Source organism: Oryx dammah, unplaced genomic scaffold (genome assembly GCF_014754425.2).
Source record: "Oryx dammah isolate SB20612 unplaced genomic scaffold, SCBI_Odam_1.1 HiC_scaffold_1, whole genome shotgun sequence".
In the NCBI taxonomy this organism is placed as follows: domain Eukaryota; kingdom Metazoa; phylum Chordata; class Mammalia; order Artiodactyla; family Bovidae; genus Oryx; species Oryx dammah.
Window position 1 is genome coordinate 63,933,385 of NW_024070185.1, and position 14,607 is coordinate 63,947,991.

A 14,607-nucleotide genomic window follows, 5' to 3' on the forward strand; every position below is an offset into this window, starting at 1 on the left:
GACAACTCCAAACTAAGAACGTCCACCAGGTTCTAAGGAATGAATACGTGCATTGCCTCCCACAGGGACTACTTTGAAAATACTCACTTGGCATGTTTTATGAAAATTAGTGCCATTACCTTTCTGTATTATTATATAATTATGTTGCTTGTTTCTTAACTTATGGTATCCTCCTGTTCTCAGTTCTTAAGCAGGGCTGATAAAGAAAACATACGTAACACCACATTGGCAGAAATTCCCAAATGCAAGACAATATACAAGATTTGTGGCTAAGATAAATAGGTAAATTCTGACATGCCACACCTCAATTTAAGCTTGCAAAAATGTTAGGAAGCAATACACAGTCACTAAAGATTTTAAAAATTCAATGCAAGCAAAGCATGGCTCATCCATTTTGCCACATTAATTTCTTCCAATAATCTATCTTGGGTTTTATTAAGTCTTTCAGTGTTTATTGATAGGATAAGCTGGCTTTCCCCATTTTAGATATTGATGGGATTTATTCTATTTCCTAACATTAAGCCATTTTTGTGTTACTGGCATAAATTTATTTTTGGCCGCACAGCACATGTGATCTTGGTTCCCTAACCAGGGACTGAACCTGCACTCTCTGTATTGGAAGCGCAGAGTCTTAACCACGGGAATGCCAGGGAAGTCCACATAAGTTCTACTTGGTAATGGAAGAATGTTCACAAAGGGTACATCCACCTTCCACTGTACCTGGTGGTAATGCAGACATGCTACTGTCCAAGAGAAGGCAGCTTATGAGAGAAGACAGTTCATGACCCACAAAATGCCTTCAACTATCATCCCTGCACACAGGAGGTTTTCACTGAGAAAGAGACAGCCACTAAGAGATCTTGGGCTCAGATTCCAAAAGCCATGAAGTGGCGCTAAGTATTCCTCGAAATGCCAGTAAACGTCTATTCAAGGACATCCTTTTTAAATTCAATCATCATGTTGAAAATTACTTATCACAGTGAAAACAAACAGAAATTACAATTAACAGTATCACAGAACACCTGTAGAGTGCACATTTCAAGCTGTTTTTACCCATATTTTCTCAAAAAGTCTAAATCAACAAGGCTCTCCTCTCTCTTTTCTAAACTAGACAAATTATAGTTCAGTGACTTTTTATAACAGCTTTCTATCTTGAAAATTTTCAAGCTTATAGAAAAGATGAGAAAGTAATATAGTGAATACCTGTATGCCCTCACCTGGATTAACATTTAACCACACCCACCCCTCCTCACCCCTACACATACTTTTTATGGTGGCTCCTGAATCAAGTTCAGTGATTTTTTTTTAAAAAGATAATTTGCCCAACTATATATGACTTAGTAGGTAGCAGGCCACTGGTACCAGGACAAAGGCTTCTACCTTAGTAGAGGTTTGGGCCACATAGTACAGAAACAATAATAGAAACAATATCATATGTAAGTAAATACATTTTTATGTATACACTGACCCAGTATAGATAATTTAAACAGACCACTGCATTATTCATACCAAACATTTTAAGTCATTTTAATACAGGAACTGGGTGAATTCTCAGTTTCTTTGAGAAACCTCAATTTAAATTACTTTACTTTGATTTTCAAAATCATAGTTACCTGATAAAAGCTGTATACTCCTGGGGACAGTCTGGCTCCCTCCATATACCATGTAACCTCGATAAATCACTTACTCTCTCTAAGTCTTTCAGTGTCTTTATCTATAAAGCAATAATATACTCCAGCTCTCTGGAAGTCCAACGTTCATTACCACCTCAGAAACTTCACATTTACTGCTCCTTCTTCTGAAACACTCTTCTTCCTCTATTTCCCTTAAAAACTCCTACTTTTCCTTATTCTCCAAGGGGACCTCTCTATACCCTTAGACTAAGTTGGACTTATTATCTCATAGTACCTAAAACCCTTTCCTTCAAAACAGTTATCCTGATGAGCAAGTGTGTGTGCATTGCCCTTGCCTTTCTGGGTTTATCTGGCTCATTGCTGTATCTCAAAAACCTCCCACACTGCACTACAAAGAGCAGGCATATTAAAAAAAAATGCTGAATAAGTAAATAACACTATCTAACTCAAGGGGCTGTGGTGAAGATAACTGAAATAATATACTCAAAAAGCATGCCTAACTCCAGTAGGTTTTTCCCAACAATCTGACTAGAATTTTTTTCCAAGAATTTTTTCCAAGAAATAACACTATTATTTTGAATGGAAGTTCTGGGTGACACACTGAGTTAGAAGCAAGACAGACTTAAGTATCAGAAGGTAAGACAGTAGGTTGCCACAGTACCAGACAGGTGATTAATAAGAAAACCTATGTGGACAGGATGGTATTTTGATTCTGAGGTCACCTTCTGGTTTTGATAGGAAACTTTATATCAAACTTCTGTCTGACAGAAACAAATCCTAAAGCACCAAGTAGGTACACTTGGCTGGAAAAACTACTGTAAGGAAGCAAAGACTGTAAGAAGTAAAACTTTTTATTTGCATATAGCATAACTGTCTAAGTAAGGGATCTACATAAGACTTATTAGAACTAATAAGTACCAGTATACAAGATCATTATACAAAAATCAATTGTATTTTATATACCAGCAATAAACAGCAGAAATTAAAATTTTAGTTTTGACAAATATACCATGGAAAGGTAAAATGTCAATCAATATTAGGATAAACTAGGTTAAGGGGTAGAAGGAAGGTCATTGTATTATCTTCAGAATTTTTCTACAATATATCTCTATATTTGTTCCAAAAATAAAAAGGTTATTTGAAAAGTATCATTTAGAAAAGTATCAGCATCAAAAAATAAATACCTATTGATAAATCTGACAGAGATGTGAAAGACATGTAAACTAAAACATTGCTGAAAACTGCAAAATACTGCTAAGAGAAACAGAAAAGACCTAAATAAACGGGAAGACATACAGTATTCATGGATTAAAAGAGTCAATAACGTCAAAATGACAGTTCTCCACAAAGTGGTCTAAGGGTTCAAAGCCATCCCAGTTAGAACCCCAGCCATCCTCCCGCAACCACACCCTTTGGCTAGAAATTAACAAGCTGATTCTAAAAGTCTTACAGAAATCCAAAGCAACTAGAGTAACCTAACCACTGTGAAAAAATGACAAACTTAGATTTAAATTACTTGCTTTGAGACTTACTACAAATCTAAGAGTTGACTCACTGGAAAAGACTCTGATGCTGGGAGGGATTGGGGGCAGGAGAAGAAGGGGACGACCGAGGATGAGATGGCTGGATGGCATCACTGACTCGATGGACGCGAGTTTGAGTGAACTCCGGGAGTTGGTGATGGATAGGGAGGCCTGGCGTGCTGCGATTCATGGGGTCGCAAAGAGTCGGACACGACTGAGCGACTGAACTGAACTGAACTGATCTAAAGTAATCTAGAAAGTAAGGTATTGATATTAATATAAACAGACAAATATATCCAGTACAGAACAGAGACTAGAAATAGATCCATATATATATGGTCAGATGATTCTGACAAAGATGCAAAGTTAGTGAAGAAAAGATTGTCTTTTCAACAAATAATATCAGAACAACTTGGCAACTATTTGTAAAAGAAAAAAAAGGGGGCACTCTAATCCAAACATTGTGCCACATATAAAAATTAAGTCTAAATGCAATACAGACTTAAATGTACACTTCATACATAAAATTCATGAAAGAAAAAATGGCAGAAAATCTTTGTGATCAAGGGTGTGGCAAAGATTTCTTAGAGAATTAAAAAGTATAGTCCATTTTTGAAAAGGACAGAATTAGACTCCATCAAAATTAAGAGTATATGCCTTTCAGAAGATACTCTCAAACAAACCTTGAGATCTCATACTTCCTAACTTCAGAACTTATTACAAGGCTACAATAATTAAAAAAAAAAAGTGTGATACTAGCATAAACACAGACATATTGACCAATGGAACACAACAGATTATCCAAAAACAAACCCTCATATATATGCTCAAATGATTTTTGACAAGGGTGTCAAGATCATTCAATAGGGAAAAGATAGTCTCATCAACAAATGGTGTTAGAAAAGCTGAAAGTCCACTTGCAAAAGAATGAAACTGGATCCTTACCTTGAACCATACACAAAATTAATTCAAAATGGGTAAAAACCTAAACTTACCATGTAAATGATAACACTCTAAAAAGAAAATATAGGAGAAAAGATTCATGACATTGGATTTGCAATAATTTCTTGGATATAACACCAAAGAAATTATTGCAAATCCAAACGTTGGCAGTTCCATGGTTACCTGAGGATGGACGGGAGAGACACACCACAAAGGAGCATAAGCAAAATTTGAGGGATGACAGATATGTTGATATCTTGACTATGATCATAGTTTCACAGCTGTACATGTGTCAAAATATTAAATTGTTATAATTTAAGCTTGTGCAGTTTACTATATGTCAATTATACTTCAATAAATCCTTAAATAAAAAAAAAAGGCAAATCCTAACAGGCATTTTTCTCCAGACTACAGGACTCTTAAGGTCCTTCCAGATGAAAACTTCTGCAGTTCAACTAGTATGTGAGGGATTACCCAAAGTACAGCCTACTGTACAATCTCTAAAGACAGAGTGGAAAATATGAACAAATCATTAATAAGGATTTCATGGTGTCACTTTAAAAAGGGAAGAATTGGGCTTCCCTGGTGACAAAGTGGATAAGAATCCACCTGCCATTGCAGGGGACACAGGTTTGTTTTCTGGTCTGGGAAGATTCTAAATGCTGTGGAGCAACAAAGCCTGTGAGCTGCAACTACTGAGCCCAAGCTTGTGTGCTGCGAATACTGAAGCCCATGCGCCCTAGAGCCTACACACTACAACCACTGAGCCCACAGGCTGCAGCCACTGAGCCCACAGGCTGCAGCCACTGAGCCCACAGGCTGCAGCTACAGGCACCTAGGCTGTGCTCAGCAACAGAAACGACTGCAACGAGAAGCCTACAGACTGCAACGAAGAGTATCCCTCCGCCTACTCCAACTAGAGAAAGCCCATGTAAAGCAATGAAGACCCAGCGCAGCCAAAAAAGGGGGAAGAATTACACAGAAGGGAAAAAAAATACTTAAATAAAACACACAATGTCTCAGATATAACTTTCACTAGTAAGAAACTAATTCTGTAGGTGTCTCTAGTGGATTAAAAAAAAATTATGGCTATTTACTCCCATAAAAAGATTACTAGCAATGATGTTAGATTTATTTATGTTCACTAATCTGTTAGAATTAATGATATGTATTGTTAAATAAGTTAATTTTCTAATAACTGTAAGCTTGAGAGCAGAATTTCAGATCTTATAATCCAAATTCAATCAGAGTAGGGACTGTTGTCTGTTCTAATTAAATACATTAAGAATAGAAAATTTTGAAATGAGAGCCCACACCAAAAACCTCATGTTCTCTGTCAGGGAAAGGTGGGAGGAAAGATCCAAAAAGCAGGGTGGGAATGCAGGCCATGATTGCACTCATAACCTTTTCTTGCTCCCTTCCTCTTATATAGTTATGAACCTCAGCAGACAGATATGTGGGGCATGGTTTAGGAGATTTTGAAATACTTTGCTGTCAGCTGTTTCTGCCTAGAACAGGGATTTACCAGAAAATCCCCAAACCATTTGTTGAACTGAATGGAAAAGAAGTAAATGGGTCTGGGAAGGCATTTGGTCAGGAGATCTGGATTCGAATTCTGCCCTGACTAGACAGTAAGCTATATGACATTGGTTAAGTCACTTTTTAATTTCCATTTCCTCATCAGCAAAGTGAAAAGTTAGTATATACAAACATGTGCACGGACACACACACACAGTCTTGTCAGGTGAAATGTAAAGGATAGGAAATTTGCAGAATAGGAATGTTCTGTAATTCAGGCCAACTTACCAATAACTCAATACAACAAGCTTTTTTTTTTATCTTTGTCACCCAGAAACACTCAGATGCTTGAGATTCAAAGAATTAATTTGGTCTCCACTTATTAACAAAAGGGAGATTTAAAAACAAAGCTAATAGTTCCTGCCTTTGAAGAACTGACATTACAGTTGGTGAGAAAACCAAGAAACAATGAAGCAGAACTACAAAGTGCAATGACTCTGGCACTATGAGAGAGTTACATTCAAGGATAACAGAAGCACTCAGGAAGAAATCTCCAAGTAAGTGCCCTGGCTCACACTGGAGAAATCTGTCATGTATACAGAAAATTATAAGGATTTTACAAAGAAAGCACCAGTGAGACAAATGAAATCCAAGAGGTTGGGTTCTAAGTAGGACTAACCTAAGTTTCTCAAAATTAATCAGTAACTAGAACAAATTATACCTCAAAGATAGTTTAAGACATCTTAGTAGAATCTTTTATATAAGAGAAACCATGCAAAAATCTGAGACTGTTTTATTTGAAATGACTACAAATGGTATTTTTGCATGATTCTAAAACTAACAGAAATCGTTTTCTTTCCTAAGCCTATATATCAATTTTATTTATTGATTTTGGTATTTGCTTTGGTAGAAAACCACAATGATTTACTACCTGCATGCTTGCCCTACTATAGTTTAAAGAAAAAAAAGGTTTTTTTTTAATCCTTCACACAAGCAAAATGGAAAGTAGTGTTGTAAGTATCCATACATAAAGATTAAATATTAATATTTTAACCAAAGTCCAGAGCATTTTTGTCTTGTTCTCTACTTAAAACAGAGCATTAAAAAAAAGTGTGTGGGTATGTGTGTGTGCATAGGAGAGGTGGGGACAGGACAGTTTCTTCCAGACTTCCTATGAGGTACTTACAGTGCTGATCACAATCAACTCTGGCAAAGACTACTTGATTTGCATTTGGGTATTCTTCCTTAATTACATTGGAAGCTTCCTCAAAAATTGGGTGCAACATCTGGCTGAAACGACACCTATGCACAGAAAAGGATACCAATTAAAACTGAAAAGTAGAAGCAATAAAATTTTATTTTTGTTATCTGTTTATATTTAGTATTTACTATATGTACAATAAACAGAATTAACAATCACTGTTAATTCAGGATTCCTGATGTCATTCACTGGAGATGAAAACAATTTGAAATTCCAAGATTATTCCATTTCAGACTGTACAAATAATTTAAAGATGGATCTCTCACAGAGGCAATGAAACAAGTGTTAGATAAGTCCTCTAAAATGTATCCACTTGGATCTGTAATTACTGAGTCTCAGGCATTTATAAAGGAAATTAAAGTCTTTAAAATGATAAGTTTATTGCAAATATTAGACTGATTCACCTGACAAGTTCAATCAAATCTCACAGGCAAGTTAATATGAAAATGGCATATGGTGTAGACTGAACTGTTTCCTCTCAAAATTTACCTCTCGTTCAAATAGGCTTTTGTATGTATAAGCTATTAAACATACTAAGTTCAGGAGCAAACTTTTTTAATTCTCAAAGGAGACTTCCTGTCCATGTGTCCTCTGTCTGTAGCTTTTTGCTCTGCCTTTACTTTTAAAAGGGGCCACAAACCCCACAATATTTTAGAAACATGAGACTTCTAATTCCAATTGCCCCTTGATCAAGCCAACTACTTCACAAATGTATCATTAAAGGCACCTGATGAGAAAGAGAAGAATCAGAATCAGCACACAAGCAGCTGGGCTAGAATGGTTATTTTCATATGAAAAAGGTATTGAGTGTTTATTAACAACAACAACAAGAACACAACTATAATTCCTACTATTGCTTCCAGAGCTCTTTTCCATCAAGAAATGTACCTAAATGAAGCCTGTGAACTCTAATCCACATGTAATTAGGTCAAAGAAAGAAAGTTTTAGTCACTCAGTTGTGTCTGCCTCTTTGTGACCCCATGAACTATAGCCCACCAGGCTCCTCTGTCCATGGAATTCTCCAGGCAAGAATACTGGAGTGAGTAACCATTCCTTTCTCCAAGGAATCTTCTCAACCCAGGGATCAAACCCACATCTCCTGCATTGCAAGCAGATTCTTTACGGTCTGAGCCAGGGAAGCGCAATTAGGTCATACATATTAATTATAATTTAAGAAAAATATAAAGTCTATGACAGGATACAAACTTTATACTTCCTATTTCTCTTTGTATGTAACTCTTCTAGCCCACTCACCTGACTTCCTAAGGAGATGTCATAGAAAATACCAAGGAGACACAATCTGTATCTTCAATCTCTCGCTTTCAAGTGGCTCCTTCCTCGTCTAGCATTCTTAAATCTCTCCCATCTGGGATAGGTGGGTGGGGTCTCAGACATCAGGGACCGTGTCTTATTCTGAGACTACATATTCTAATAAGCATTTCAGTAGATTTCTGTTAAATGAATAAATTGGTAGGGTAGGGTCACAGGTTTCTGGGTTCTAGAGGGCCAGGGAGGCAAGGGGTAAGGATTGTATGATGATTTCTTGAAGAAATTAGGATATGGCTTAGTAAAGATCCTGATTTAAGGGCATGAAAAGAGAGATATTAAGGGTTCCTTTCTGGATTATCCAGTTTGCTGCTCAATAAGCACTTATGCACAGATTAGCCACTTTGCTGCTCAATAAACACTTATAGCACTTATCCTATTAAAGCAGGATCGGTTATAATACCAAAAGGTGAAAGGGGAAGATAAAATAAAACTTCAATTGCAATATAACGTTACATTTACAAAAGTGACACAACCAAAGCAAATAGATCTATTAACAGGGCCTTGGAGCTGTGGTGTTGGAGAAGACTCTTGAGAGTCCCTTGGACTGCAAGGAGATCCAACCAGTCCATTCTAAAGGAGATCAGTCCTGGGTGTTCCTTGGAAGGACTGATGGTAAAGCTGAAACGCCAATACTTTGACCACCTCATGCAAAGAGTTGACTCATTGGAAAAGACTTTGATGATGGGAGGGATTGGGGGCAGGAGGAGAAGGGGACAACAGAGGATGAGATGGCTGGATGGCATCACCGACTCAATGGACTTGAGTCTGAGTGAACTCCGGGAGTTGGTGATGGACAGGGAGGCCTGGCGTGCTGCGATTCATGGGGTCGCAAAGAGTTGGACATGACTGAGCGACTGAACTGAACTGAAGAGTCATCTGAATCCAATCTCCGTATCTAGTACTTGAAATCAACCCTTTACAAATCAACCAAATGGAGCAAAAGTCTTTGAGGGGACAATTTTGAGCAAAAGTCTTTGAGGGGACACTTACTAGTATAACCTAGTGGGAAAAAAATAAGCTTCAGAGTCAGACATACTTGAGGTTAAATCCCAGTTCCACCATTTACTACCTGCACGACCTCTCTGAGCCTCAATTTCCTCAATCTAAAATGGAAATTATAATACCTACCTGGAGAGTAGTTCTGAGCATTAAAAACAATATATGTAAAGAACCTGGCACATAACAGCATTATTAAGTTCTACTGTGGTTTACTGTCCTTTCAGGTATATTTTTAGGCAACTCTATATTAGAGAATTCTTCCTTAAGCTGTGCCAGATCCGTAACTCCCAGAGGGAACTCAGAATCCTGACTTTGAGGCCATGCAGTGTAAGTCTAAGTCCGATGTCAAGTTATCCACATTTTTTTCCATTGAATAGAACAGCATTAACTTATGTGCAACTCCAAGTATTCTTTGGTAATAGGTTTCTCAAATAACTGCAGTTAGTCCACATTTTCAATCTGCTTTTTCACAACAAGGTTGGTGGCATGTTCTATTTCTCTTTCTTACAACACACAAAACCCCTCCATCAAGGTAACTGCATTCTACTGGGCTGGCCAAAAAGTTCATTTGGGTTTTCTGCAACATCTTATGGAAAAACCCAAATGAACTTTTTGGCCAACCCAATAGTTTCAACTCTGCCACAATCTAGTCAGGTAAGTATGGGAAAATATTCCTCTGAATCTGTTTACTTTTAAAGTGGACTGAATTCAATACTTTTCTACCACACTCTGTGGTTAATGTTACATATGCTGCTGCTGCTGCTGCTAAGTCGCTTCAGCTGTGTCCGACTCTGTGCAACCCCACAGACAATAGCCCACCAGGCTCCACCATCCCTGGGATTCTCCAGGCAAGAACACTGGAGTGGGTTGCCATTTCCTTCTCCAATGCATGAAAGTGAAAAGTGAAAGTGAAGTTGTTCAGTTGTGTCTGACTCTTAGCGACCCCATGGACTGCAGCCTACCAGGCTCCTCCGCCCATGGGATTTTCCAGGCAAGAATACTGGAGTGGGGTGCCATCGCCTTCTCCGAATGTTACATCTGGACAATCCTAATTTACTTCGGAAACTATCTTCTGTTGTACATTTTATAAATGGTATTTTCTCTGTATATCTTCAACATTCTACTGAAGTTCTTTAAATACAGATACTATACATTGTTGATCCAGTAAATATTTACTATGCACTTATCTGCCAACTGTCATGCAAAGTGCTTGGTGATTCATGTTGAAAAAAAGATAGATATGGTAACTTTTCACAAAGTTAATGATATAGGAGGGAGGCACCAACTAAACTGTGGCATACAAGTGTTATGACTGGCTAAGTATGCAGGGTTATGAGCAGATATAGAGAGGGTTCCTAACTGTACTTGAGAGTAGGGGTAGGGGCATGATGTAGGAAGGTGGCCTGGAGAAAGTGGCATCTAATCTAAGACTTGAAGGATAGCTCAGACTTAATGAAGTAAACAAGTGGGTGAGAGAAGAGAGATTCATTCAGACAAATACCATGACTAAAGGTCAGTGATGGAAGATAACAGAAACGTAACAGAACAGAATGTAGGAATGTAGAGAGGCAGGAGATTAAGCAGCAGAGGTAGGAAGGAACAGGGCCTTCCAGGCCAAGGTAAGGGACTCACCTAAAAGTAATGGAAAACATTTAAGGTTTTTAAGATGAGGTGTAAACTAATCTAATTTGCACTTTAGGAAAGACTACTCTGGCTTACTTTGTAGCAAACAGAATGGAGACATATAAGACCAGAAGCAGAGGAAATAAACTGACTGTTAATAGATATCTAGGCAAACTGCAGGACTATGTGTGGCCTGATGTAGGGGTAGAGGCACCTGCTAGGTGGTAAGCCTAAAAGGGTCATATAAGATATAGACTGTCTAGGAGTAAGGATGATGTGAGTTGTTTCAAACTTCTCTTCAGCTAAAGTGCTCCTCTTCCTATCCCCATGCCACATTCTTTAACATCTACAATATACTGTGCCCTTGTGCTCACTGCTGGGAACACTAAGAAAACCTTTATCTCTCCCCTCAAAATTGGTTTGCTGACACAGAGACTGAAGACAAAACAATGTAGTAAGAAAAGAATGTGGGACATAGGGAACTATATGAACACACAAGACAGAATCCGATTCAGATAGGGAAAGGAGTAAAGGCTTCCTAGAAGTAGTAGTAGATGGTATGCAAAATATCAGCATTATTTTTCCTTCTAAATCAGCCATACCCACATCCTCACCTCCAAATACTGCCCTACTTCCTCAGTAAGGAAAAACAGAGAACTGCAATATGTACATGTGTGTATGCATGTGTGAGTGCAAGATGGAGAGACAAAGAGAGACAGACAGACTGAGTAAGACAGAAATCTGAGCTATTCTGTAACCTGCTTTTATTTTAAAATGTGGGATGATGGAATCAGTATATTGTCTCTCTTAAATGCTCACCAAATTAAGTTGCTTCATCTATGAATGAATGAACCTGAATTATTAATTTTGTTAATGGAGTATTGTCTTACAGAAGGAAGAGGCTTCCCTACTTACTCCTTTCTAGCAAAGAAAAATCACCTCTAGAAAGTTAAAAGCAAAAAACAAAATAACCCCCAAACCCTTAATGATGTACCCCTCCCCGCCAAAATAAGGTATTACTTACCAATCAGCATAAAAATTTACTAAAGCAACATCAGCATTGTCTGAAATTGAAAAACAAAACCAAACAACCTAAGTTACTTGTGTCTACATAATTATGACATAATTCAAGATAATGGTTTTCATCATAGCCCTTTCTATTTTAAAGGCTCACTAAAAATACACAGTAACTATTAAGTTATCTCTCACTCAGAAACCTGTACATAGCATCAAAAATGGCTTACATAATTTGTGGGAGCCCCTATTCCTTTTCTCTACATCCACCATCTTAATACCTCCACTGAATGAATATAAAATAGAGAATCAAGCTCAGATCAGGCAAGTAAGCTACTAAATAGCCTACTCTCATAAAAAGTGAAGTGGAGTGATCTGGATTTTATTAATCCATTTTTTGACCTTCCATATTCATGAATAACTGAGAATTACCTCTGCAAATATTGCACTGGCCAAAAAGTTCATTTGGTTTTTCCTTAAGATGTTACTGAAAAACCCAAACAAACTTTTTGGCCAACCAATAAAATCCTATTTCAGAAAACAGACTTGTATAACTAAGCTATTTCTAAAACTCAGATGCCACCTAGTAGCAACAAGTAATCTACAAATAACAGTGTTGCATAAGATGTACCGTTTCTGGTTCCTACCAGTTTTAACATTTCTTCTCTGTTGCAAAATATAACTCAGTATTATTTGCATATCCAGATGTGAAGTCAGGAGAAAGATATCTGTTCCTTTTGCCTAAATCTAACAAAAACTCAATACTCAGTAAATTGCATGCACGCACGCACGCACACGCACACACGCGCATATACACACACATACACGCAAATCATACCCACAAAGATATTCTAGAATGTGGAAGATGAAAGGAGTGAAGATGATTTGTGAGTTTCAATTCTCTTTTTCCTTTTTTATTTAATATCATTAAAGCACTTTTTATCCACGTACTATTCACTAATGCAGAGTGGTTCTCAAACTGTGATTCCTGGGACCAGAAGCACCAGCATCACACTGGAACTTGTAGAAATGCAAATTCTTAGGTTGGGTCTAGCAATTTCTATCAGAAACTGGGGGCAGGCCTATCAATACTGGTATTATAAGTCCTCCATGTGACACTGATACAGGCTAAAGTTTCTCTCAAGAAATCCCACAATGTGGGAATAGACTTTCTAGCATTTAAAACCAGTTCCAAGGAAACAAGACAACATATGATGGTCAATGAATAATGCTTTTATCTTTCATTATTTTTAGTTTTGCTCAAAGCAGTGGCTGAAATGAAATGTTTTTTAAAAAAAGACATCATTTATCCACAGTACATTTTCTTAAATTTCCTAAGTTGTGATTTTCCTATTAACCACATCTTTACCTTCCCTCTACTTCTTCTAAAAACAAGAAGAAATGTCTTCCCCCAAATTAATTGAATCTACAATCACACTGTCAACAAACAAGCAAAAAGACTTACTAAACTTAATTGGATCAATGACAAAAAAAGAGATCAGAGTACGTGATATAGTTAAAAGCTAAAAAGGACACACATACAAAAAAATTGTAGACTGTGTCCTAAGGTCATTAACATAATACTGCACAGTGGAAACTGCTGGTCTTTAAGCAACAAAATACTCTAAAAGTGGTATTTATGACAAGGCAAAGAAACAAAACAAGACTAAAAGTATACCTGTAAGACAGGAAAGCAGACTTACACATTTTAAGAAATTTTACCAAAAACTAAAATGTAAAGTGCTTAGTTAAATACATATGCACACACCCCCCCTCCATGGAATTAATCAGAATGATGGCTCTTCAACTGTTTTAGGTAACTGAGATTTCATTTTGTTTTTGTATATAAACTAATTCTTAATAGAAAACAAAGTATACTTTAAAAATATGAAGGTACTTACTTAAAATGTCATCTATATTCTCTGTATCAAGACTTATTATTTCAGCTGTTACAGGAGTAAAAACCCAAGTTACCTGGAAATTTAAAAAACGTGAAATTAATAAATGTTTCTACAAAAGGCAAATGATGCTGAAAGTCTAAAAAGAAAATTTACAAACTAAGTTGGTTCCACTAGTTACAAAATTACCAGTCTGTTTTAATCTTTATTATCTACTCTAACTCTTCACGGGATCACTGAAATAGGAGCAGTACAACTTCTCAAGCCTGGAAACGGGGTTCAACAGATTTCCTATACTTCTTTCTAAATACATAAAAGAAACTGTTTCTAAACAATTTTCAAAATTAAAAATGTACTCACTCTTTTAAATTAATATTCTCAACAACTTTATCTCTGCTGCCACTAGAAAAAAAATTGCCAGATTATTAACAGTCTTGAAAGAATATAAAACCAAGGCTAAGTTTGCTAATTCTAACCCACCATGCTTCTAAGACAGAACAAAATACTGAAAAGAAGAATTCAAGAAAGACTTTTCAAATTGTTAACCAAAAGCCCTTCTTGCCTGGTCTTGACATGTAGGTGGTAACAATGTGAAGGTGAGAGGCTACAAAGAAGAGAGTAAGAGTAGGTAAAAGGACTTTTGGACTCAGAGGGAGAGGGAGAGGGTGTGATGATTTGGGAGAATGGCATTGAAACATGTATAGTATCATGTAAGAATCGAAATGCCAGTCTATGTCTGATGCAGGATATGACACGCTTGGGGCTGACACGCGGGGATGACCCAGAGAGATGATGTGGGGAGGGGGGTGGGAGGGGGGTTCATGTTTGGGAACGCATGTACACCTGTGGTGGATTCATGTCAATCT

At 37.2% G+C, this 14,607-nt stretch overlaps 1 protein-coding gene and 1 long non-coding RNA gene across 2 annotated transcripts in view; one reads left to right on the forward strand and one right to left on the reverse strand.

The window, feature by feature from the left end:
• LOC120862881 overlaps window positions 1-5,063 on the forward strand; it is a 51,902-nt gene extending 46,839 nt beyond the window's left edge. The window contains exon 3 of the long non-coding RNA XR_005720871.1: window positions 4,514-5,063. This is a non-coding gene — a long non-coding RNA (uncharacterized LOC120862881). The remainder of the gene's footprint in view (window positions 1-4,513) is intronic.
• The window catches only part of ERP44 (endoplasmic reticulum protein 44), an 86,231-nt gene that overhangs the window by 40,794 nt on the left and 30,830 nt on the right, over window positions 1-14,607 (reverse strand). Inside the window, exons 2-4 of the mRNA XM_040238991.1 lie at window positions 13,745-13,817; window positions 11,854-11,893; window positions 6,804-6,919 (exon numbers count right to left, since the gene is read on the reverse strand). Of these exons, the coding sequence (XP_040094925.1) occupies window positions 6,804-6,919; window positions 11,854-11,893; window positions 13,745-13,817 (229 nt within the window). The remainder of the gene's footprint in view (window positions 1-6,803; window positions 6,920-11,853; window positions 11,894-13,744; window positions 13,818-14,607) is intronic.